Source organism: Paroedura picta, chromosome 10, assembly GCF_049243985.1.
Source record: "Paroedura picta isolate Pp20150507F chromosome 10, Ppicta_v3.0, whole genome shotgun sequence".
NCBI lineage: Eukaryota > Metazoa > Chordata > Lepidosauria > Squamata > Gekkonidae > Paroedura > Paroedura picta.
Window position 1 is genome coordinate 62,082,501 of NC_135378.1, and position 27,481 is coordinate 62,109,981.

General features: G+C 42.4%; 2 protein-coding genes across 3 annotated transcripts in view; one reads left to right on the forward strand and one right to left on the reverse strand.

The window, feature by feature from the left end:
• The window catches only part of NUDT6 (nudix hydrolase 6), a 17,889-nt gene extending 11,581 nt beyond the window's left edge, over window positions 1-6,308 (forward strand). For both annotated transcript variants that reach the window (XM_077300372.1, XM_077300373.1), the window contains exons 5-6: window positions 1,704-1,758; window positions 4,070-6,308. In XM_077300372.1, the coding sequence (XP_077156487.1) occupies window positions 1,704-1,758; window positions 4,070-4,443 (429 nt within the window). In that variant the 3' untranslated portion in view covers window positions 4,444-6,308. The remainder of the gene's footprint in view (window positions 1-1,703; window positions 1,759-4,069) is intronic.
• On the reverse strand, window positions 1,112-26,245 carry FGF2 (fibroblast growth factor 2). Its single transcript, XM_077300374.1, has 3 exons — window positions 25,417-26,245; window positions 6,026-6,129; window positions 1,112-5,142 (listed from the first exon to the last, which is right to left on the reverse strand). The coding sequence occupies exons 1-3, from the start codon at window positions 25,601-25,603 to the stop codon at window positions 4,957-4,959; spliced, it is 477 nt and encodes a 158-aa protein (XP_077156489.1). The 5' UTR covers window positions 25,604-26,245; the 3' UTR covers window positions 1,112-4,956.
• Between the last annotated feature and the right edge of the window lie 1,236 nt (window positions 26,246-27,481).

Consider the following 27,481-nt stretch of genomic DNA (forward strand, 5'->3'; position numbering starts at 1 on the left):
TGCCAAGTGCTTGCTCAGAACTCAAGTCATGTGATAGATGTTTTTTTGCCATCAAGTCACAACTGACATAGCAGCTCTGTAGGGTTTTCAAGACAAGAGACTTTCAAAAGAGGTTTGCCATTACCTGACTTCACCTCAAGCCTGTTAAGCTTCTGAGACTTTATGAGATCAGGCTATGCTGGGGCTATCCAGGTCAGGATTAGGCTGAAAGTAATGTGACTGGCCCAAGGTCACCCAGGAAGCTTTTAAAGAACAAGCGTAGATTCAAAGCTGGATTTCTCAGATCTAGTCTGACACTTTAACCACTTCACCACACCACACCTCTTGTGATGGAATAGCATGTTGGTACAGAGTCGATAGCCAGAACACTGACTGGTGTGGGATCATGGGGACCATATCAGTCCAGTCTTGTTCCGTCTACACTGTCTCCCAATAAACTTCTGGGCCCAATTCAGGGTTCTATTTATTGACCTTTAAAATCCTATATGTTTTGGGTCCAGTATAATCTATCCTCCTATATTGTTGTCTTCTGCCAACAAGTGAAGACGTGTTTTGTTTGGCATTCCATTACAAACTCTTCTTAAATCTCTTCCATGTTTATGAGTGTTTATAGTCATTGGGGATTTACATTATATTTTATTATATAATTGCTACATATGTGTGTAATTTTTAAAATATTTGTAATGTTTTAATGTCCACCACCATAGGAACCCTGAATTGTATGGCAAGACAGCATAGAAATGCTTTAAATAAATGTGGGAAGGATTCAAGGTATCGAGTTTACCTTTGTACTTTGGTTTCATATTTTTCTTCCTTCTTCCCCTTTGGTGGGACTGGCAGCCTCCTACAGCGAATCCTTTCTAGGTGACAAAAAGACGCTTGCCCATGTAGGATACCAAAAACACTAACCAAGATGCATTTGTCTAGGGAATCACTGAAGCTCTGATGCTGCTGCAGCAGACAACAGCTGCTATCATCATTGCAGAGAGGTAGTGAACATGATACTCCCACATTATAGCCACTGACGGATAAGGAACGTTCTTCTCCCCTCTCACTTACACAATAAATGAAAGGCACCTGGCATTCTTTGGAAGAAAGAGCTTGAAGTTGCTACAAACAATTTCAATATTTTATTAATTCGTTTAATTTGAATTATAAGACAAGTGATTCAACAGATGACGCACAAATATCTCAGTTTTATTTTTTGAAAACAAATGGTTTGTTATTAAAGATACAAAAGAAAACTTTATTGCCAGTGCAGTATAGAACAGTACTACAATCATTATTTCAAAATGTACTGATGTTTCTCGTAAAAATCAAACATTGAAGAAGAATACACTGGTGATTAAATACTAGATTATATTAGTCTCGATCCAACAGATGTAGTTTTCTTTAAGGCCACTGGAATTGATGGATTTAAGAATACTTTAACTATGTTGGATTGTGGCCACAGACTACCTGTAGCAGCTTCTTTAATGTCTCCATTACTACTTTATCTAGTTATAATGAGCAGCAAGGTTGCAAGTATAAACCGTCTAACAGTGATCAGACGAATCAGTAGATGTTTTCTTGCAAGATGTTTTGTAGACATTTAATTGTCTTTGGTGATCACATTTGTAAAAACAAAAGATAGAAATTGTCTTCTGTTCTTTGTTACGAACAAACAAATAAAATTATCTTGTTATTCTTATTTACCTTTTAAGGCTACAAATCTATGGAAATTTCCAGGAGGATTATCTGAACCGGGTGAAGACATAGGTAAGCACATGGATGATGGAACTGTTACAGTAATGGCTGCCTTTTCAGTCGGAAAGCAATTAACTTGTAGGCCTCCACTGGTTCCACATTGACCAAGGTCTGCAGTGTAAGACGGATGGGAGTGTAAGTGGAGCTTCCAGCATTAGCAGGCTGAAGTGTGCATTCAGAGTTTAGATGCAACACCTTCTACTTAAGCTAACACATCCAAGAGTTACCACACAACTCACATTTAACTACATGGGACAGATTATAGGCAATAACTCTCACTATTCAGGCAGGCATCACAACATTTGCACAGTTTGTGCATCAAGGATATGCTCATTTTAGTTACTGAATTACAAGTAGTGTTGCTTAATGTCTTCAAAGTAGGCTGACAGGAAATTTATTGAATGATAAATATTAAGTATATTAGTAAATAACATTTAAAACTTATGGACTACATACATTTTCATATTTTTAGAATTTTCTCAGTATATTTATCTCAATATCTTGCCTATCTTTTCGAAACAATTAGCAAGAAAGACTCATACCAAAGTTGTTTGAGAAAACATTTTCTGAAATTTCTGCTGTAATTAATTACGTAATACATTTAGTGAACAAACATTTACAAAACAACAGTGGCTCTTTGTAGCTGTAATGTTGTGTGACTGCCAAACTGGGCAACTGTTAAGTCCTTGTTGAAACTCCAACCACAGTCAAATAAACTTGGAAGCAATTAAAATCAACAGGTCCATCATCCACGTGATGGGGTTACATGTATATCACACATAGGCATGTCATTCAGGCATGTTTACACAAACTGGTAGATCCTTTGCTGAAATAGAGCACAGTGTACTGCTTTCCCTAACCTACTATAAATGTAATATTGAGACACTAATGATAATTTATTCCTTCCAGCAAAATATAAAACACTTCCACAGGGAACATTTTTTTGGAATGACCATTTTAAAAAATCCTTGATGTTTAGACCTGGGCTCACTTGACCATTTTGTTGCATAAGAGCCATTGGCCTATTGTATAAAAAAATACTCCTTTCTGAGAAACTACTGACTAGTCTTCAGAAAGATTTCTTTAATTAACGTTACTGGATTTAAGTAAACCAGCTCTTTGGGGAGAGGGGAATTTTGTATAGGCAGTGTGGCTCTTTGTAGCTGTATTTTGTATAGCCAGCATGGTGTAGTGGTTAAAGAGCAGCAGACTCTAATCTGGAGGACTGGGTCTGATTCTCCATTCCTCCACATGCAGCCAGCAGTGACCTTGGGTCACAGAGCTGTTCTTGGAGAGCAGTTCTCTTCGAGCTCTCTGCCTCACCTACTTCATAGGGTTTCTGCTTTGAGAAGAGGAAGGGAAAGGAGTTTTTAAGCCATTTTGGGATTCCTTTGGGTAGTGAAAAGCAAGATATAAACAATCTGCTGTTCTTCTTTATTTGAGTTGAAACTACATTCACTTTCACGTCTTTCTGTTTCATGCTTTCCTTGGGGTTTAAAAAACAAAAATCCTATTTTTTTCTTATTGATAATAGTCTCATAGCTGTGTAGGTCTGCAGTATTGGTCTGATGAAGGCAGCTTAGACTCACAAAGGCTAATACACTGAAAATTTGTTGGCTTCTAAGGTACTACTGAATATGAATCTAACTTTCTTATTGATGTCTTAATCTGCTTGAAGTCTCAATACTCATATTCTGTCAAGGTCTTCAATTAGTAACATTGAGATGTCTTCTAGAACCTTACTAGAGCTCCTTTTCTACAGTATGATATGAAAATACTCTAAGAAGTAATGTTTTCTACTAAGTGTAATCTTATCTAATTTCTGTCACATCAGGTGTCAAAAAACAAATGGCCTTTTACTTCTCTCGGTGGGTGTTGAACCTAACAATGTAAAATTCTGTTGGGAAATGCTATTCATAACATTCTATTGAGAAATGTTATTCATTAAATTTTTGGAAACCATAAGGTTAAGTTTTCTATTACTGAGATTGTATTTAAAATTAAATTGAAGAGGTAGAAGATGGAAAAAAATAAACCAAACCTAGGAAACCTCAACAAAGTGTTTTGCAAGAAACTATAATATTAAATCACAGCATTTCCGAGGGACATTTCAACAGTAGTGATTTTAAAACATCCACAAATGGAATTGGCCAGTTTTTATGGCTTTACCCCACCCATCTAACAGTAGGAAAAGCACACAAAATTCAGCCAGATTCAGGTGCTAGCGGCTGTAAAATGGAGAAGCAAGAACTAAACCATGGAGAAAGTTTCCAAAATGTATCTTCTAACTAAAAGTAACGCAAGAATTCTGTCTTCCATTTAGGAAACACAGCCATTCGAGAGGTTTTCGAAGAGACTGGCATAAAGTCAGAATTCAAGTCCCTCATAAGTATACGGCAGCAACACAGACACCCTGGAGCCTTTGGGAAGTCCGATATGTATATCGTCTGCCGCCTGGAGCCCCGCTCTTTCAACATCACTTTCTGCCAACAGGAATGTCTGAGGTGTGAATGGATAGACCTAGCTGACCTTGCCAAGACAAAAGACGCTACTCCAATCACCACCAACGTAGCTAGACTACTTCTCTATGGATACAAGGATGGGTTTGATAAAATTGATTTAACCATGAAGGAATTTCCAGCCGTGTATACTGGCCTTTTCTATAAACTATACCATAGAGAGCTACCAGAGGATTAGAGAAATATCAGAAACTTACAATAAATTGGGGAAGGGATGGTGTTGTAAGTCAAAGAATGCTTTTACTAATGTTTGTGTAGATTTTACTGGAAATGTATAACATTTTTTTAAACATTCTAAAAGGATATTATATATTATTTCATTTAAAAGTCTAAACAATTCTGTAGATCTGCACATTTAAGATTCCTTTACACTGAATTGTACAAACGTATTTCGTAACATTCTAGGATCAAGTGGAAAACAAGCGTAATATTAACTTGGTAATAAATGTGTATAGGTACTTCATCCTACACACATGCCTACACATACTTATGCACATGCTAAGAGGCACAATGTCTCCTGAAAATAAAGTAATTTGCAATCTGCAGTAAACACAGTTCTCCATAGTAACAATCAGGATCAGTCAGCAAATGAAGTTAATCCTGACAAATCTTTGGTCACATTATTATTGTCTTGTGAGAAGAGGGAGGTCTACCACTCCCGTGATGTACCTTGTAGACTCTCTCGCCGTAATCAGCATTTGGCAGACATGGGAAGGAAAAGGATAGCTTTCTGGCCTCGTCCAGTTTTTGGTCCAGGTTTGTACTGCCCAGTTCGTTTCAGTGCAACATACCAATCATGGTATTTCCGAGAGCGATACGTATTGTAATTATTAGATTCCAAGCGTTCAAAAAAGAAGCATTCATCTGTTACATATTTCTGAAAATGAAGGAAGAGCAGTCACAGTCAGCTGAATTAAAGAGTTTCCCCCCAATCTTATCACAGTTAGATCTTATGTAATTAAAAACTGACTGATGATTCTTTCCGATTAGCAAAATAAGTGACTTCATATTAAACCCACAGAATGTAAGTGCTGTAAACATACAGGTAATCTCAAGGAGGAGTAGGATATTTAACACATGAAGTTTCTGAAGCCATAAACACCTTATACTATTTTAATAGCACGAACTATATATAATTGTTATAGATTACCAATTCCACAGTTCTGGATTAAATTATTTTGTAACATCTCTAGCTGGTAATGTTTCACACCTACCTACAAACCACAGTTTGTAGGAATGAGCATGGTGGCTTCTTTGATTTGCATTGGTCCTCTCTTCTCAGCTTGCTTTTACAGCAAATCATAGGTTATTACTTCAGAACCGCTAACCATAGTATGCTCTCTTCCCAATTAACCAGTATTCCAAACCAGGTTGAGAATGGAGTTGGAGAAAAAAGACTAAACCATAGTTAGTGGTTCAAACTTAATTTCAAACTGGTTTCCCACAAAAGTGGAAGTCTCTAATTATCAAACCATATATAAGGAGAGAAGAAAGTGAGAGGGAGGATCTCTGTCCAAGGATCCCCCAGCTTGTTCTTGTGTTATGTCATCATGTATGAATCATTTCATTTCAACAAGTATATAAAAGCACATGTACAATCCTGTAAATGAAAATCTCTAATGCCAAGAGAAAGCACCAAGATTAGCTTTCTTGGTGACTGTCACAAAGCGGTGAAACCACCTTTCCTGTTCCAAAACCTGAATTTAAAAGTTTCATAGGACCTTTATAATGTTTTTTTATAAATGTTAGTATATTCTTACCAGTGCAAGTAATCTGCCATCTTCATTCATAGCAAGGAAACGATTTGCACATACACCTTTGATTGACACAACACCTCTCTCTTCTGCCTGAAGTAGCAATTTGACTAGACAGAAAGATAACATCAATTTTTAATTAATACTCATGTTTTTCCAAGTGAAGGCTATTTCTCAAATCACTTAAAATTAAGCAAAAGTCTATAAAGTATAAAGTAGTTTAATAAACAAATGTACCATGAATAGAAAATAAATAAGAGGTGCAATAAACAAGTTATTCTCAAATCAAGCTACATATGTAGAATCTTTTAACTTATATGCTTCAAACTGAAAAGTCTTTGAAAATATTTTTGAGATTACATTTTATTCTTGAACCCCAAAATATATTGCACTACTGTATGAACAGGTTGCCACTCTTCATTTTCAAATAATAACACAGAACTACACCCATATAATTAGCAGAGCAATCCTGAAGGGGGGAGGTCTAATTGACATAGGGAGCCAACTGACCCTGTTGCCAGCATAAGCCCAAGTTATGCCAGAGTAAGGACAGTTTATGCCTGTGTAGAGCACCAGCAGTGCAGAGGGTACAGGCCTCCATTCCCCCTGCCACAGCCACACAGTGCACAAACATGAGTAGTGGCTTGCCCTTTAAAGCGGGGGGAAGGCATCCAGGGAGGCCACAGTTCGATGGGGTCAATGACACATGTGGCCACTCCCAACCCAGCCCTGAGGGAGCCATTTGGCTCTGGAATTCAAGAATCATTCCACAAGGAGTGATGAACTGTTCGTTGGGAGCATGCTGTGGTGCCATCACAGCACACTAACTTGACAAGGTCCAGCTGACAGCACTACAGGGGGGATTTGTCCCACCAGAAGCAGCTCTGCAACCTTCCACCACCATGCTGCACTGGGACACTGTTTGGATAGAGATGTTGACTGTGAAGCACTGGAACAATTTCTTTGGGCCCTCATGACCAAATGTATTCCCTGTGAGAGTGCAATGGAAGCGGGTATGCTGGAGGAAGAGGCCATCATGAGAGTGGTGATACCTCCTGTGGTCATGGGTGGCTGTGCCTTGGAGGTCCTATGAGGTGAGTGTCATAGCCAGTACTACCATCTGGCCCCATGTATACATCCTGCATTCCCAGTACCCTGACCTATGTCCTCCATGTTCAACAATGAGGGCCTAGGACACAGTAGCAGCCACAGCAGCTGGGTACTGATACCCACCCACCAGAAGAGGGCAACCCCACCATTGTTATGTCCCATCTCCGCAGCCAGGATAAATAGAGCTGGATAAGGATATACAGAGCTGAATGTTGTCAGCAGATGGATGGCAACCAACCCCAAAACTGTAAAGTTTTTGTCATCAGGGCTTTGCATAGAGTTCAAAAAGTATGGGGGATAGAACTGTGCCCTGTCAAACTGTGCCCTAGGGTTGCTTTATAATGAGCACAGAATGGCCAAACAGTAATTTCTGTACAAGTTAAAACCACTGCCTATAAAGGACACACAAAATAGTATTTCAGAAAGTGCTACATCCACAGGGTCAAAAGACTAATTAGCTAGAGATTAGGCAAACTGCTTACATCTGCATCTTTTCATCATTGCATTTAAGGCAATGTATATAGGTTTCCTAGGAGGGAATCTCTAGTCTCTAAGTGTCTAGTTTCCTAAGGCTGCTGCATTATACACCTTCTATCCAAAGCTAAGGACTATATGAGTAGCACAGCAAGAGGCCATTTCAATGCCTGGGAAAGTATGCCTACCGAGCAAATATAACATGTCCATAACAGGACACTAAGAAGCTGCCCAATGAACTATCACTGCCTCGCTGCTGAAAACAAATATTAGCCTGCCCACTTTGTTGAGCTGGGGCTAGAGCATGTGTTGGGAGTCAAAGCAACAGGCCTAACCATTTTCCCAAACCAAAACTTTAACAGGGCTTATAGACAGAAGTGGCAGGGACAAAGGTAACAAAGGAGAGAAATAGGCTTGCCGGTGCCTGCTTATAGTGGGAAAGCTCACAGCCATCTTGTCCACTGACTGCAGACTGACTGCCGACACTAAGCTGAAACAAACCAAGCAACTGGGGAGGCAGCAATTGCCATCCACACACATTGTCATTGCCAGCATGATCTGAATGCACCAGCAAGCAGGACAATACTGTAGCACTCTCCCATAGTTTTTGAATGAGCAACATAGCATTGCTGCAGTGCAATACCAGTGCTTCTGAGTCACACCAGAAATAGCATCACTGCATGCTGGTGACAACTGCTGTCCCCCTACAGTAAATACCTGCCTCCCCCATCTCCCACCAGTTGCCATGTCTGACAACCCGAAGAAGAAAGGGGTGCTGTTAATGTCCTATAGAAGCAAGGAGTGATTTTTTTAGCTCAGAGAAGTATGGATTTAGCCTTCCAGCAATTGTATCTGATAAATCTGCAAAAACACAATTGTGCTATTTGGCCAGTTGCTGCTTAAACAATAACAGATGTCCCATGACATACTATGAATGCTATCTACAATCTCACTGAGAAGTATGGCTATAACCTTGACCATGCATGAATCAGAATCAGATAGTAAAATTCTCAAGTGGTAGAACGGGCAGCACAACTATAGATCATTAGTAGTGGCCACATTTCAATGCTCCTCCATGGCCTATTATGCACGGCCGCTGAAACGGCGGCATGGAGAACACGGAGGAGGAAGAAGCGAAGCAAAACGCTTACGCACGGGACAGAACACAATGGCGGCAAAACCCAGAGTATCCAATTATGCATGCGGCTACTCCGAAGCCGCTTCTGGTTGCACCCTGGTCCCAGGAAGCTCCACTTTCTTCCGCATCTCGCTAACACGGCTTTTTCAGCGGCATACGTTGACTCTGCGCCCGGTTGCCGCCTGAAGCATGCATAATTCGTGATTTTAGCCACCACCATTCCACCCCGAATGTGGACCTTCCACTCCGTGCATAATGGGCCAATATAAAACTTCCCTGCATGCCGTACTGATTTTCAGTTGACCATAAATTACAGGGGAGCTTTAATAAGTGTCATATCATGTGATATGAAGCGATGCAGCTCATTGCTCAGCCAGCTCATCATCACTTTATCTTGCTAGATATGCAGACCAGGCCTATGTAGTTGGCATTCTTCAGTACAATTTCCCAGAGAAGACAATGAAACTTTTCTAAGGAATGCATAGCTGTCTTCTTGAATTATTTTATATGGACAAGGAAGGAGATCTGTATCACATTTTTTATCTTACTGTTCTACCAAGGAGGTCAGGGTTTCCCCCCTTCCATTTTATTCTTATGACAACCCTCTGAGATTTGAACCTGCGTCTTCCTAGTCCAACTCTACACCACTCTGGATTTCCGAGATTTATAAAAATCTGAGTCTAAATCTGTATATTGTTATTATACAGGGAAATCTCACTGAAATGCCCCTTATCTACAGAAAGTCTAGCTAGTGTGTGTTCTTATGTTATTCAGGCAATCTGTTTCTGGACCAGTGCTATTTACTTCTTCAAGCTTCTGTAGTTGGAATAATACAAATAAATATTTTATATATGCTTTAATGCCTCCATTTCTATCAAAATAAATCTATATATGTGAACAGGAACAAGCAGTTCCAGTTGAGAGCATCTCTCCACATTTCTCAATCTCCACTCAGACTTCTTAGGACTGCTTTCCTATGAAATGAATTATTTTCTATGGCTGAGATACAAGAAGAGGCATATAAAGTCTGGACATAAATTATTAAGATGCAGGCACTGCACAACAACTTGTCTGTTTCAAGCAGGTTTTCTATGGCTGCTTTAATGTTTGGAGGAAAATATTCTGGTCACATTTGCATGCCCTCTAACCGGGAGGAAGTATTTGTATTAAGAACTTAGCCAGTGCTTTCAGAAGCATCGCATGGAAGGCAAAATAATGAAAAATCCTACTTTCATCCCATATTTATTGTGCTACAAAGCAATTCATTAACAAAACTATTTTATTGCTGTTCACTGATTTCTTGTAGAACTGCCATCTACTTTTGCCAGATAATGAGAAAACTTCTGAGGAGAAAGTATGACATTAGGTTTTATAGTATGAAAAAATATGCAACCAAGGTTGTTTCCCAGGTCCATGGTTACCTTTGCAGTTACTATAAGTTACCATGCAATTTAAGGCAATGATTGGAGACATCGGAGATGTTATCAACAATGGCCAAATTTGCAAAACTGAAAGGATTGTTGAAGTAACTGAAATGCAATTAGTGACTATTTGAACATTTTACTTTTTAAAACCAGGAATGTGTGTAAATTTCTGCATTGAAAAGGTCCCTCAGACATCCACTATAGTCATGGCTGATTCCACAAGGAACTCTAGTTGTGTCCCTTTTGTTTTTCCACACATCATCTTCCATTTCTGTTCACATCCTAAACAACCCATTTTCCCCCCACTAAAAGCTCCACTTTTAACAAGTATGTTGGGACAATCTTTTCTGGGTGTCTGGAAAGAAAGCTATACCTTATTTTTGAATGAAACACTATCTTTGCCCTTTCCCTCTGCATTTTCACAATGAATTATCTTGGTGTAGTTGTTCACACAAACAAAACTAAACAGTTTTGGGGTTCTTTTTTAGGTTGGGTGGAGAATTAGGGCAACCAGAAGACAACAATGGGTGTGTGGAGGTGCCATCCACATCTGGGGTGAAAAGGAGGACACCTCTAAAAGAGTAAAAAAACCACATGGAATCTCTTGCACGTGTGAATTCTCTATGAGGAAAACCTGAAGAGTCTGGGACTTCAGTACCTCTACTTGTGAAATGACTAAGGGGGGACATTATTGAGGTTTATATAATTATTTATGTGGAGGAAAGTGAACCTTTTCACCCTCATCCAAAATATTAAAATATGGGAGCATCAAATGAAACTGATGAACAGGAGGTTCAAAACAGACAAAAGGAAATATTACTTTACACAGAGAGCAATTAGATTGTGGAATTTGCTGCCAGAGGATGCAGTGATGGCCACAGGAATAAAAAGCTTTAAAGGGGGAGTAGATAGATTCATGGAGGATAAGTTTATCAACAGCTACTAGCCATGGTGACTGAGGAGAACCTCTGTATTCAGAGGTATTAAGCCTCAATCCCAGAGCCAGGAGGCAACATCAAGGGAATGTCTCGGCCTCTATACCCCGTTGTTGGGAGTGCAGAGGAACTGGCTGACCACTGTGTAAGACAGTGCTAGACTAGTGGTCTGATTCAGCAGAGCTCTTCTGTTCTTACCAATTGAGCAACAATTGCACTGGCAACACAATCCCTACAGAAAAAACACTTCATATGGAATGAGCCAATATGGAAAAGACTGGTTATGCTGTGGTTCCTGGGAGGAGTCAGAAATTAGACAAGAGTTGCACTGAACAGATTGAAGGAAGGCACAAACTGAGAGAACTTTGTGAGTTATTCAAATAAAGTTGGAAGTTTGTTTAGTGGCAGGTTATGCTTTTTATGAAGACAGAAACATGGTAGTACTGATAAGTGAATTCTAGGCAGAAGGGCAGGAACAATGTGTGACTGGAAAAACATCAAAATTTAAAAAATCACTGGGGGGGTCTGAAGTCACCAGGTACATTAAACCTCCAAGGCCTGAACTCAGCCCAGGCATGGAAGACCTAGACAGCAGAATGTGTATGTGGACATTGCAATGGCAAAGAGGAGATTTTGAAAATTAAATTGTTTTTATACTTAACAAGAGAAAAGGGGAGATAAATAAGTGAGACACTGTTATATAAATATTCCCAAAATATAACCTCCCTACAATAATGGGTTATATTGATACAATCCCAGAAAGAATGAAAAAGAAGTTTCAATTTTCTTTTTTAAACCCAGAATGAAGAAGGATTGAAAGACTACTGAGCAGATTTAAAGACTGTAAAAAGGTAAAGGTAAAGGTATCCCCTGTGCAAGCACCGAGTCATGTCTGACCCTTGGGGTGACGCCCTCTAGCGTTTTCATGGCAGACTCAATATGGGGTGGTTTGCCAGTGTCTTCCCCAGTCATGACCGTTTACCCCCCAGCAAGCTGGGTACTCATTAAAGACTGTAGCAGACCACATATGGCTGGAAAAGCCCACTGTAGCAGCCCACTGAAATTTTGGACGTGTTATAGACTTAAAGAAAAGAAACAGAATAGTGTAGAGTCCAAGACACACAAATATGATAGATTGCTGAGGGAAACTGGTTTTTCTTTGAAGAAAGTCTAGAGATACACAAAGTTGCAGAGTTGTTCAAAGCCATGGTTTAGAGAGTCCTGGATGGTTAGACAATACAGCCAGTACACCACAGAGGAATACTGTGGGAGAGGGGGAAAGCAAAATACAATCTAAACTAATTCAGTTCTTGCATCAGTATGTAAACTCTTTTATTATGCTGTATGCTAATTTTCTTACTTTGTATGCCACAAAGTACTGAGATAAGGAAAAAAGCATCTCTAGGGTTTTCTAAATTTGGCAAATGCCATCAGCACACAAAGCGTTTTCAAAACACCTGGTTGTTCAATTGTGTCCATTATGTTGGCAGCCAAAACACTCACTTTCTGGGCTAAGAACCAGAAAACACCGTGACAGTTAGACTGAGTTTCTTTCCATTCATCTCCGGTTTCCAGAGGAGAGGAAATAATCATGTTTCAAAATATACATTGTATATTTTTAAAATATGAGATTTGACTGATACCTCCTATGCATTCCTTGTCTTTCAGCTTAGCCTCTTCCTCTCCTTAGCTCAAATTTGTGTAGTAGGGGAGAGGAATTGGCAGGCATCACACTTTCCCACACTTAGCCTCCACTAAGGAACAAAAATGGATTTCTTGCTTTAACATCAGAATCTAGCTCAGCAGAATCTAGCTCAGTTAGATAATGATTTTTCTACCAGCTAAAATATTCCATGTGAACAGCTCCAAAAATTGAGATTATTTTACAGCAATAATCCCATTCTTAATTAGCTTCTATAAAAGCAGGAACCAGAGCTCAGCGGGAAATTCCAGACCTCATTAGCTTTCTTTCAGTGTACCAATGTCACGGATAATCTGATCTCATAAAAAACTGTACAGCAGTTCCAACTTTCACATTTGCTGCCTTAAAACACTGCATGATCCTGATAAAGCAAGAAAACAAACAAAAGAAGCTTCATCTATTGAAAAAAGGGGGTGGGGGGTAATCATACAAAATTTGAATCTCTAGTATGCAGCAAATTTATTTTAGCTTAGAAAATGATTAGTAAAACACTTCTATTTCAGTTTACAAGAAGACAGTCTGTGTACTCACTGAAAAAAAAGCCCAGGCTGCACGTCTTTGGATCAATTACTAGTATTACTACCATCTCTACTACGGAAAAGCCAATCCCAAGCCAAAAGCTCAAGGCCCATCTCCAACATAGTTGCAGAGGCCCTTTGAGGAAAATTCAATCATGAGGCCCCTGCATGACATACACTGTGGCAAAGTTACTGGGACAAATCCGTTTTACTTCAATGTTTCTCCTGCACTTTCAAGTGCTATAAAGCAGAGCACAAAAACAATCTGGATTATTATTAGAGTGGGGGGGGGGTAGCATAGGAAGAAGTCAACATGCACACACACCATCTCCCTGGCTCACTTTATAGGAGGTTAGCAATAGCCCAACAAGACAGAGGCATTTGCTGCCATCACACTTACTTTGCATCTGAAGCTCTGGAGAGACAGAAGCCCTATATGGACTGTGACTGCAATAAACTCCAGATCTGAAGAATAAATAGTGTGGAGTAAACAAAACCTAAACAGATATATCTCTGAGGAAACTTAAACCAGCTGGTGGCAAAGGGGGGGAAATGTTAAATTGCTTTGACCAAGACCGAGCAAGGGATAATAGATCTTGAGAGAAAGGGCTGGAGGTAGCATAGAGTTGTAAATAATATATTATCATCCCACAGAAAGTTTGTGCAACATAAGAATATGAGGAAACAGGAAGCATCAGCCTCTCCAGCAACAAGAGAACTTCACCTAACTCCCCAAAGAAATGATTGCATGATTTTATGGAGATATTAGCTTCTTACATGTGTTTTGGAGTCAATGTGTGGTCTTTATTTAAAGCAGCATCAATCTATCAAAAGCAGATCAATTTTTCGTTCCTTCGAAAACAGAATTACACCCTTATATAAACTCAATTATATCAATAGAAGGATGCAATTCTGTCCAGGACTGGACTGTTAATTACCTTAAAATTCTGCCGGTGAGGAGGGAATACCAAAATCAGGTAAGGTGCTGAAACTGAATCCAAATAAAAGAAAGGTGATGCTGGTATGTAAACTTGATCTAGAGGGCACTGTGTCACCAACTTCTGAGGGAGCCTATTTGTCATTGAGATTAGATGCACGTTCAACCCTGCACTGAAAATGAGATCCAGGATGTGGTAATACCAGTGAAACTCCTTGCATATCCCATCTCAAATGAATAATATTTTCAGAAGCAAAGACTAAAGATGGCCCAGATGATACTACAACTAAGTCTATCTGGGTGGGATGCAGCTAGCAATTCAGAAGCCCCAGGCAGGCAGGCAGAAATTTGATTACGGCATCATTTCTCAAAGGGAACAGTAAAACATCTCTAATTTCTAAAGTACACACTGTGGTTGAACACTTTAGAAATATGCTCTTAAAGGAGTCACTGCTGCTCTTCACTCAGTTTTTCTCACCTACATATGAATGTATGCATGCATGCCTATGTAAAAGCACACCCTTAAGAAGGGGTACCAATGCACCCCAAAGCAGAGACCAAGAGAATCATATTCAAAAGTATTGGGCTGCCTTTCTCAACAACGGATTTCAAAGGGAGCCATTTTTTTATGGAGAAGATACATTTGACTTTGCCAAAGATGTGTGGGATTACGCAACTGCCTGTCACTGCTACCTATGGTAGTAGTCCCAGAGTTAGGGCCATTCCGCACTCGTCCAAAATTGCACAATGGTTGCAAATTGAAATCGCTACTGTTTTGCTGTTATGCACAACGTCGTTGACAATCTGCAACACTCCTGAAAGTGATCTGCAAAAAGCGCTTCGTTGTAGCACTTTCAGGGAAATCCCCAAAAGTGGATTCACCCTCCGGAAAGTGCTACACTCTTGCAACCCATCTGCAACACTAGCGGGAAAGTTCTGTGCGTTATCATTGTTGCGGTTTCTGCAAAGTCTCTCCCCCTAGTTCTCTCCTCTGATCTTCCGGAGAAGCGATCGCCTTTTTTTTTTCTTGGAGTGAGCGGAGGTCAACGCACCAGCGAGCCTTCGTTTACCCAGTGAGGCTTCCCTGGCTGCAGTCCCTCCCCAGAGCTGTTTTAAGTCACCAAGCACCAAGCAACACACAGCCCCGTTTGCTGGTTTATTTTCCCTTTATTTTTCACTCTATTTTCGGCCGAAAATCACGTCTGTGCGGGGGGGGGGGTATTTTTTTTTTCATTCGGGGGGAGCGTGGCAACGATGAAACGGCAGCTCAAACACCACCTGCTAGTTAGATGGGTCTCTCCATTGCAATGAATCAACACAGATTCATTGCAATGTGTTTTTTTTTAAACCTTCCTTAAAGGGAAAGGGGCTTTTGGGGAGCATGATAACGGCCGCCCATTGGCTGCTTGACGGCCAGGGGCGGGACAAAGCTCGGCAATATCGCTTCCTGGCTAGCGATTTTTGCCGAGACAGGAAACCTGTGGGAAACGATAGAAACTCAACTGGATTCCACTACAAAGGCAGGTATGCATAACGACGAATTCCACTATTTAAAATGGCGTTTTTTCGTTCCGCAACCAATTTGCTACTTAGATCCTGGCGCGGAATGGCCCTTAGTTAAAGCAATTAGGACACTTTCAAGTATGCTAAATGATGCCGTTTCCACTTCAGCGAGTGTTCGCAAGTGGATTTTGTCATTTCACACACTAAAATCCAGTTGTAAAGTGCAGTGGAAGTGGGTTGGTAATGCGTTTAGCGTGTAAGCACCATTAGAGTCCAGTAGCGCATTACAGACTAACAAGAGCAGAACACCGTTCGAGTCCAGTGACAGCTGTAAGGCCTACAGCATCTTACTCCCTCAGCACTCCAAAAGTGTCAAGGTATACCCCGAAAGCTCAAGGCCTGAAATTCGCGCTACGGGACTAAAATCTAACTGCCACCGAACTGTTAAAATATTGTGTATGGGATGGGACAAGGAGAGAAATCTGGCCTTACTCCTTCGGCTTAGCCAAGAAGCCAGCCCTATGGGCCCTGGAGCAACAGACTGGGATCCCACTGGGGTACGACCGTACCAGGAAAACGCTGCAGTCATTGGGGGGGGGGTCTTGGCTGTCTTCTTCGCTGGCGCCTGGGGAGTGCCTACAAATAGACTTTACCTGCTTTAGGGTTAGCTTCCCTTTGGAGGACAGCCGCTTCCACCGCCTTAGCCCTGCGGCTCCACTAAGCGCCTGGACGCCCCCCTCCCCCCTCCCCCTCCGGACAGGGTAGAAACAACAACAAATTGTGAGCACCCTAGTGTTGCCATGGCTGATACTAGGTCCAACTCATTTCTAGAGGGTGGCAGCTTGGAATGGACGTCAAAGTCTCCCAGGATCAGAGGTCTAGGGAACTGTAACATCCAGGCCATTACCTCCTCTAGCAGGGCTGGCAGGGTGTCTGTAGGTGCATTGGGCGTGTGGTACACTAGCTAGACAGCCTGACACTCGGTCGACAGCCACCCACCCGAGGCCTACACACTCAATTCCTGGAATTGATGGTGTGGGTAGAGCCCTGAAGGAAAAATCCTCTTGGGTTAGGATTGCTACCCCTCCTCCCCACCCTGCAGTCCAAGACTGACAGAGGACAGAGAACCTGGCAGGGTCTACTTCTTTGAGGGTGACAGTCTCACCCTCTCTGACCCAGGTCTCTGTCACGCAAGCCAGGTCTAAGTTGTTCTCTGCAAAGTAATTTTGCAGAGTGTGGGTCTTTTTCATAATCAATTTGGCATTGCACAGCAACAGTACTGGAGGTGGGTTGATCACCTTTGCCTCCACCCTAGTGCCCTGAGGGACAGGATGGAGGTCTGAGGGGGTTTGAGTATGTTTGCATCACAGGTACCACCTCCTCCCATCGCTATCTCTGCCTCTTCCCCTCAGAATTGGGATCCCTGACCCCCTTAGCCCCTCTGTTACCATTCCCTCCATTGTGGGTGATGTATGTAAGATGTCCATATATGATGGTGGTTGGTGGTAGTTTTGAGATTTGATCTCTCTATTTTCACGAGGGTCTCAGTAGGTGCTATTTCTTGTTTTTCAAGGGCTCTGCTGGGCCCTGGTTTTTCTTGGGTGTTGGTTGGTTTCTCGTTTGTTTTGATGGTTTTATTGCATTCTTGCTTGGTTATGGGTTGGTTTCTCGTTTGTTTTGATGGTTTTGGTGTTTTTGGAGGGATGGCCCCAATCACTAGTGAGCATCTCAGGGCTGCCCAGTAGGATGTGATCTATTATGTGATGATTTGTGTCTGGAGAGTGGCTTGTAGAAAGTGGCTCACTCCAGACAACAATTGTGCAGCGTCATTTTGGACCATTTGAGTTTCCTAGTTGTCTTCAAAAGCAGGCCCACAAAGAATGCCTTACAGTGGTCTAGTCTCAAAGTCAATGTAGTATGAATCATTGTGACTAGGTCTGCTAAGAGAGGTGTTAACTGCCACAAAACAGATGTAGCAGGGAAAATATTTTAGTTGCTTCACTAACCTAGTTTCCCAAATTTTTAAGTGACTTAGTCAATAGGCTCCCTCAGAAGTTGGTGACACAGTGCCCTCTAGATCAAGTTTACATACCAGCATCACCTTTCTTTTATTTGGATTCAGTTTCAGCACCTGACCACAGTAAACAGACACAAGTATAGAACAGAGACAGCTGCTCTTGGAGGCTAAGCCTCCAGAAGCATCTGTCTCCCTGTTTATAGTCATCAACACAGCTGTCTCTCCTCATACAGTCATCAACACATTAACAACATCAAATCCACAGATTTGGAAAATCACATTCAATTGTCTTAAAAATCAAGGGTGATAAAGCACAGCTTCACAGGAAAAAGCACAATATCACAGGCTACAGATTCAGAATCTATGACCTTAAATTGTCTTACAATATGATTTAAACCACACAGTGTTCTTCTGATCTCCAATTCGAAGGCTTCAGAAAAACAATACCGCACAATATTAACAGCAGTATAAAAAATTAGAATACCTTAAACATTTTATGTCACACCATGTTGACAAGGAACCCAATTATTTCCTAAGAACACAGAAAACTTTCCCTAAGCAGGTAATCAGCACTATCAAACCGGACAGCACCAATAATGACTTCAACAGGGTGCAAACATTTCCAATAAGGCATCATACATGTAGTCCCAGTTGGATAAGGGGAATCAAACTAGGTTCTTTATGCATGGAACAGCTTTCTACACATGTGGGTACCAGTCCAGATGGGGGATCAATGCACGGGATCTTGTTTCTGTATAGACTACTATTGCTGGATAGGAATGCAGGAAACTTGTTATAAGACTTAATTCACAGCCTAGCCCAAATGAACGCACCAAATTACTAGTGAAAATTGTAAGCCTACTTGTTGAAGATATATTACTCAGATGCAAACACTATCTTACTTAGCAGGCAGGCAAGATCAGAAATTACTCATGTATTGAATTTAAAATGTTCATTCATTCATTCATTAAAACACTCATATTCCATGGGTCCTTAAGTGCTTTCCTAAATGTTTGTAGTATTGAGACATTCTGAATAGAATAGAATAGAATAGAATAGAATAGAATAGAATAGAATAGAGGTAGAGGTAGAGGTAGAGGTAGAGGTAGAGGTAGAGGTAGAGGTAGAGGTAGAGGTAGAGTAGAGTAGAAGATAGGATAGGATAGGCAATGGCAAGAAGAAGAGTTGGTTCTTATATGCTGCTTTTCTCTACCCGAAGGAGGCTCAAAGCGGTTTACAGTTGCCTTCCCTTTCCTCTCCCCACAACAGACACCCTGTGAGGTGGGTGAGGCTGAGAGAGCCCTGATATCACTGCTCAGTCAGAACAGCTTTATCAGTGCTGTGTGGAGCCCAAGGTCACCCACCTGGGTGAGTGCGGGTGAGTGCAGAATTGAACCCGGCTCGCCAGATTAGACGTCTGCACTCGAACCATTACACCAAGCTGGCTCTGAACGTCTCTTGCCTTGAAAACCCTATGGGATTGCCACAAATCCACTGTGAAATGACAGAACTTTCCACCACCAAAGGAATGGAAGGTTAGGGAATTTTTTCCTAAATGCATCAATGGGAATATTTCAGCCAGTCCTCAAGCTACTTAACAATATTTTGTACCATCAGCCTACCAGATTCTAACACTAGCTAACAAGCCAATGTTCCCATCCACTCCCTTTTCCAAGGAACTCCAAAAACAAAAGAGTGGAAGAGGAGGCCACAGCTATACCCATTTTGCCTCTCGGCCAATTTTTAAGTGCTCAGAGTTGAAAATGATTCTTCCAGCACTGAAACAGGATGATATGCAGTCCAAAAGAGACATCTCAAATAAGCAGAGAGCAGATGTGGCTCTCCACTCCCAAAATCTGCACAACCCTTCTCCCTCAGATTATTGAACATTGAGAGGAAAGTAATTTATATTAGAAGCCTAAGCACAGGTCCAGGTGGGTAGCCATATTGGTCTGAAGCAGCAGAACAAAGTTTGAGTCTAGTGGTACCTTTAAGGCCAACAAAGTTTTATTTTTGATATAAACTTTCATGTGCATGCCCACTTCTTCAGATTCAGCCTAAGCATTGTTACTCTGACTGAAGTCAGAGGGTCTAGACTTAAATGATATTATTATTTTTGATTTATTGCTGTAATGACCAACTGGCCACATGCAGCATTACACTGAAATAACACTATATCATTCCCGTTTACATGTAATTACAGTCAACAAAAATGTTGCTATTAATAATGTCATCCTGTTGTCTGTGATCCTATTATCTCTCTTATCAATCCGAATCCCATACAATAGACAATCGCTATTATCAATATCAGTAACTAATTTTATGCTCTAAATTTAAACTAATTAGATCTCTATATCCTAGAATTAAGAGCCTCTTGTGGTGCAGAGTGGTAAGGCAGCCGTCTGAAAGCTTTGCCCATGAGGCTGGGAGTTCAATCCCAGCAGCCGGCTCAAGGTTGACTCAGCCTTCCATCCTTCCGAGGTCGGTAAAATGAGTACCCAGCTTGCTGGGGGGTAAACGGTCATGACTGGGGAAGGCACTGGCAAATCACCCCGTATTGAGTCTGCCATGAAAACGCTAGAGGGCGTCACCCCAAGAGTCAGACATGACTCGGTGCTTGCACAGGGGATACCTTTACCTTTTTATCCTAGAATTATGTGATTTCATTTATGCTGTCATCAGTCCTGATTCTATTGAGATAGGGTAGAATAAAAGCTCCAAATATATTGAACTCTGCAAAGAAAGATACAATTTATAAGATAAAAACTGCCCTAAATATTTCTTCATCAAATCCTCCAAAAAAACAGTAGCAAAACATATCCAAAATTTCAACATGACCACACCCCATAATGGTTCTAGAAAGGTTTAACTCTGCTTAGATTTGCAATGCAAATACCCTGTAAGAAAAAAGAGGCTATATCAAACTTCAAGGGAACTGCTGTGGAAGAAAACAAGTGAAAGTGGAAACAAGGAAAAAACAAAGGCAACTGAAAAACCAAAAAAAAGTTAAAGGAGATAATGACAAAGAACTTTAAATCAACTGTTGTTATGAAATGTAAGAGGTTACCTGTCAAATTATTGCCAAGTGTGACAATTTAGGACATTACAATATATGATATTTAGGATGTTACCCTGTGTGACACTTTGTAGTTTCTACATTTGCAATTTAAATGAAATACTTAGCCAGGGTACACATCCAGTGGAATAAACATTCTGATCTGCCTTTTAGCATCCATTAATATTCAGATGTGCGCAAACCCCTTGAAAGAACCTCAAGCACACTTTTGGTGCCATATTTTTAAAATTAATTTTAAGTATAAATATAGGCTACATAAGAGATGATTCCAGTAGAAATATTTTGAAGTTTCTAAAGAGGAAAGGGAATAGGCAATGAATTTTGGCATGAATACAGAAAAAACAAAAGGAATAATGAAAATAAATGCAAGAAACAGAAAAAGACACTTAAGATATTATTTCCATGCTTAACCTGTAGGGCTGCTAGTCCTCAGGTGAGACCTGGGGGTCCAATGGTATTACAACTCACCTCCAAACTAAAGAGATCAGTTCCCTAGAGAAAATGGCTGCTTTAGAGGTAGACTCCATAGCATCGTACTCCACTGAGGTCCCTCCTCACCCCAAATCTTACCCACTCCCAACTCCACCCCCAAAGTCTCCAGGTATTCCCCAACCCAGAGCTTGCAGCCCTGTCGAACTGTGACAACTAAGTAGCGCAAGGAGTTTTTTTTCCTGAGACAGCAGGCTCCCACAATGCATCACAAAGGTAAAGGTTTCCCCTGTGCAAGCACTGAGTCATGTCTGATCCTTGGGGTGACGCCCTCTAGCCTTTTCATGGCAGACTCAATACGGGGTGGTTTGCCAGTGCCTTCCCCAGTCATTACCGTTTACCCCCCAGCAAGCTGGGTACTCATTTTACCGACCTCAGAAGGATGGAAGGTTGAGTCAACCTTGAGCCGGCTGCTGGGATTGAACTCCCAACCTCATGGACAGACAGCTTCAGACAGCATTTCTGCCGCTTACCACTCTGCGCCACAAGAGGCTCTTATTAAAAAGCATCACAAACTGCATGGAGCTGTGGTAATCAGCAGTTTACAGAAAATATGTTTAAACCTGCTGGACTAGTTAAGGGTCTTGTAGAAGACAATTTGCATTATACTCTGCAGCAATTTGCATTATAGTCTGTGTTTACAAATATTGGAGAATGAATAATAGCTATTCAAAAGAAAGAGGAAAAATCATGATAAAAATGCTGAGTTACAATTGTTGTTACTATTTATAATTGTTCAATTTGTTTCTCATATTACTTTAGTTTGCCAAAAACAAACACCAAGTAGATAAAGTAAAAATATCAATGTGTTTAGGAGAAATTGCAGCAACAAGGGGATTTTTTGGATGAATTCCTGCTTTCTGTCTTTTTAACACACTTGATGCAAGTTACAGTTAAGCAAATCTCTTCCAAGAACCAAGCAACAGAAGATAGCTTCAACATAGTTCTTGCCTCTAATGTGTTTCCATTATCTAAGGTTATTTTCCTAGGATCCCAAATATGATTACCTAAAGCAGATTAAGCAGATGAAAATGTTACGGTCTGTAAGTAATGTAGGGGAAAAAACAGTGAATAAATAGTCAACACACCTAGTCCATATTTATAGTATGTCATCAGCCTGATTATTTTAGAACTAGTCTGCACATACAGCTGTTAATCATTTGGCCATATAATTAAATATAGATTCAGTTTTAATCACTCCCATAAACTAGTTTGGCCTAGGTGTCTGTTTCTGATAGCAATTAAGGGATCTTCTGACATTACAGTGTTTGCATCCACAAATTTTCCAGTGTTGAAATAAAAACAAAGTCAGAAGGTATTCCCATATAAGACAATAATAGAGTGAGAATCCCAGATGTAAGCCATCATATTCAGCTCTAACTCAAAAAGAGAGGTAACTATGTCTTTCAACCATTACAGTCAGAGAAGCAACGTGCAAAGTGCACATGTGAGCAAAGTACATCACCAGGAAGGAAGAAATCCAGAAATTATCTACCTGGTTCTCCCCCACTGATCCACATTAATCTTTCTCACTTTATTTTGCTTTAAATGCAACCATCATCCAACATATTTAGAAAGACCAGGGGATCCCTTAAATGAATTGAGTGGCAAGCAAATAAATATTTTTTCTTGCTATGTCTTCTTGTGTTACCTACATTAAACCAACAGTATCCTTCGTCTATAGTATATCTACTATTAAATTATTTTGAGACATGAAAACATTAAGATATATGGAACATTAACACATAAAAATGTTTAAAATACTGTACTTGAATCAACTGAAAGCTCTCAAATTACAGGAGTCTGTATTTAAAACAGATTTTGTAAATGGTGCATACCGGGGTCCTTCGATAATCTAATTAGGATTCTACAATAGTGTGCTGTGGGGGGGGGGGATCACTAATGCCAACTTCAGCCCTCTTGAAAATCAAATATCCTTAATATTACATTTTAAAACACAATGTATGGATAGAGCAATATTCAGTGGTGATGAAAATACCAATTAAATGGCTTATTTGAGTCGCTCAAATTAAAGAAAGCTTTTTTTTTGGAATGTATTCAAAATTAAAGATAAACAGTTTTCAAAAAATAAAAGTTCAATCTTGATTTGTCTGTCCTCTCTTTCCCCAGTTTTGTGGGTTTGTCCAAAATAACAACCCTTTCAGAAAGAAAGAAAGAAAGAAAGAAAGAAAGAAAGAAAGAAAGAAAGAAAGAAAGAAAGAAAGAAAGAAAGAAAGAAAGAAAGAAAGAAAGAAAGAAAGAAAGAAAGAAAGAAAGAAAGATTGATTGATTGATTGATTGATTGATTGATTCCTGGGGAAATTACTGCTGACCTAGTCATCAAGAGACATTAGAATGACTGAAACATGTTTTGCTTTAGATGTGTTGTTTTTATCATTAACCACCTTGAATACATTTCTAGAAAAGCACTGCAGAAGTATTACAATTGCTGTTGTTATTGTCATTATTATTGTCAGACAAGACTAGAGAATTGCTGGAAAGAGACAGTGCTGGAACAGAGGTGGCAAATTAATGATGTTACACTGAATAAAAGGTAAAGGCACAAGCTGTGTGTGTGCTAAAGTAGCGATCCCCAACCTGTGGGCTGCGGACCACATGTGGTCCTTCAACTAATTGGAGGTGGGCCCCGAAGGACGCCTTCTCCCCCCCCCAGCCCTTTACTTCACCCCCCCACCCCGGCCCTTTACAACACACTTTGGGTGTCATTGTGTCCCATTACTCCCAGATGGGACTATCTCACTGTCTGTATTTTATTTTGAAGGGATGTTTAAACATTACCATAGCGATCATTAGGGCAGAGAGCATTAGGGCAGTGGTTGAGAGTAGAGGAGTAAACTACCCCCCCCAACGGGCCTCAGTAAAAGGCGTTGAGTGTTCCCCAGTGAGTGGTCCCCGGCGTTGAGTGGTCCCCGGTGATAAAAAAGTTGGGGATCACTGTGCTAAAGGAAATTATAAAACACAGTGTCTGAATATAAGGGTGTTGGACAATAGATACGTAAATCTTGCACAGGTGAAACTCTAGGATGAAATGTCACACTGTGAGGGGCAGAAGTGGAAGGCAAGTGGATGCAAGAGAAGTGACATGATAATGGAGCAACAGATAAGACACAGGTGAGACTACTATACAAGAAGGGTCTCAGGTAGTTGGCTGTAGATGAAGATGATAATACTTATAGAAGTCCAATGGGAATACTAATTGAGGGGAATGAGGCCCTGGAAAAGCGGTTACATAATTGTTCTGTCTAGAAAGGAGGAGTACAGCTGGAGAAAATGGAAGCTGGATGACATGACGCAATGTGAGGGGGATACCCCTGGAGTCGGTGGAGATAAAAGTGGATGTACACCTGTGGGGCACAGCTCAACAATGTGCTCAGCATTTTGCCCACCTGGTTTACTGAGGAGGGGGCAGGAATCTGAGAATGAGGTCTCATAGGTACTATGCAGGATGGCGCAGAATGGCAAGTACCAGAAAGGAAGTACATTATACTAAAAAGGCCAGCACTGATCTCATATGTTACAGTTTCAGAGGTACAGACAGGGTCTGAGTTGGACTACTTGGTACATGAACAATCTGAAGCCGGTGAGATAGAATCTATATGGCAGCTGAGAATAACCAGTAGGGTTGCCCAGTCCAAGTTAGGAAATACCTGGAGGTTTGGGGGTGGAGCCTGAGGAAGGTGGAGCTTGGGGTGGGGAGGGGCTTCAATGAGATAGAGGGATCACCCTCCTGGAGATCAGTTGTAATAGGAGGAGTTCTCCAGCTACCACCTGGAGGGTGGCAACCCTAAGTTCAGATAGGGGTGGCAGACCCCTTAACTGTAGGACCTGTAGCCGGTGGGTGTTTTTTGGGAGGAGGGGATGAGAGGGCACAAAACTTTTCAGCAAAAAGGGATGAGAGCCACAAAGGTCCAAATCTGGCCCTGTTCCATCGAAGTGCAGCTGCTCCCAATGTCTAACCCGTGAGGCCACCCCCTGGAGTCTGAAGGGCTGGCGATCCCTTACTCGACGGGGAGGGGGCGCGGGGCGCGGTGGGGGCGGGCAGGAGGCACTCACTGTGCGGGTCGCTGTTCTCGCGGACGCCGTCCACTCTGCCGTCGGGGTTGATCCTGAGGAAGAAGCCTCCGTTTTTGCAGTAGAGCCGCTTGGGGTCCTTGAAGTGCCCGGGCGGGAAGGCGCCGCCGCTGCTGCCTCCGCCGTCGTCGGGCAAGGCGGGGAGGGTGGTGATGCTTCCCGCCGCCATCCCTGCCGGGGGCCCCGCAGCCGCCGAGGGCTCCCCTCGAGCCGCCCTGCCCCGGCCGCCCGCCACGGCTCCCCCTCGCCGGCCGCCTCTGCCTCGCCCACGGCCCCCCAGCCTCGCCTCCGCCCGGCTTCGCCCTCTGCCTCCCAGCCTCGACGCCCGACCCCTGCCTGCCCACCGCCGGGAGGGCCGAGGGGGCGTGAGGGAGGGGGGGCGCCGAAGGCAGCCGGAGTTTATGGAGCTGCGCAATTCGCGGCGGAGGGCCCGAAGAGCGGCTTTCGCCGGCGCGGGCGCCCGAGGAGCCTCCCTGGCCGCCGAGTCCGAGGGAGGGATCGGCCCCTTCGTGCAGGCAAAGCAAGCGACCCCCCCCCCCCTCCGCTCTCCCAGTGGCGCTATTATTTGCTGGTTCCCCTCGAGCCCTCCCCTCCCGCCTGCCTGCCCTGCTCCGCGCCTCTCTGCTGGGCCGGTTCTCCGCCTGCTGCCCGGTACGAGCACGGAGGGAGGCGGTTGCGAGTGCTGGAAAGTGGCCGGGATGGAGAGGCGAGAGGTTCCCTCCTCCGCAGCCCTCCGTGTAACCCTCGCCTGCCCAGCGCTCACCCTGGGCCCAGTCCTGCCGCTGCTCTGGGCAAGTCCAGGCGAAGCTTTGCCGTCCACTCAGACGGTGGACGCAGCCAGAGGAGCGTGCGTCATCTCGAGCGCCCATGGCCCCGGAGCAGGCCCGGCCGTCTGCCAGGAACGCAACCGGCACGCAACGCTGGCGAAAGAAGCCCGAGGCAGGTGCCTGCAACCGGCGCCTGAAGACTCGAGCAAGCCCAACGACGCAACCCACCCAAGCAGTTACCCAGTTTTAGGTGAAATGAGGGCAGGATAGGAACCGTTCGGGGCACACTGGGGCAACAGGAAAGACCCTCTGAACTGATCCTTCAAGTGGTGAAAAAAAAAGAAACTTTCAGGGCAAAATGGGTTCGCCTTTCCACTTGAAGCACTGATTTGCCCCACTGAAGTGACCAAGCAAGCCAAGAGATTGGGTTTCACTTATTAAGAAATTGTCAGAATTCCCCATTCCCAAAAGTGGCCGAGCTCCATCCAATCCAGTGTTGCCTGCAGAACATTCCCTTTGGCTCCGAGTGTGTATCTGTACAGAGTGCATCGACCTGCCCTGAGGTTAGCCCGAGCTGATCAGATCTCAGAATCTAAGCAGGATTGGCCCTCCGAAGAAGAAGAAGAAGAAGAAGAAGAGTTGGTTCTTATATGCAGCTTTTCTTCTACCCAAAGTGGCTTACAGTCGCCTTCCCATTCCTCTCCCCACAACAGAAACCCTGTGAGGTAGGTGAGGCTGAGAGAGCCCTGATATCACTGCCAAGTCAGAACAGTTTTATCAGTGCTGTGGCGAGCCCAAGGTCACCCAGCTGGTTGCATGTGGGGGAGCGCAGAATCGAACCCGGCATGCCAGATTAGAAGTCCGCACTCCTAACTACTACACCAAACTGGCTCTCTTAGTATTTGGGTGGGAGGCCACTGGAGTTGCAGGGTTGCTGTGCAGAGGCAAACCCCCTCAGAAAATCTCGCTTTGAAAACTGTGGGGTTGCCATAACTCAACAGTGTACTTTTCCTATCAACTTGGGTAATGTGTCTGCTTTGCTTACTACCCAATTCAAGAACCTTGGGGGGGGGGGGGGTATTCTATTCTTTTATGAAAACTTGCACAAAAATTGCATAAAACGATAGGTCGGAAGGGAGGGACAGACAGACAGAGAGACACAGATCCACCCATTGGGGAGTTATTTTTAACATTTCAGAAAGGTGCTTTTTATAAAGGAATAAGATAAGATTGTAATTTACTGAAATTTATATTGTAGGTGTCTTGCTTTTAGAGCATTG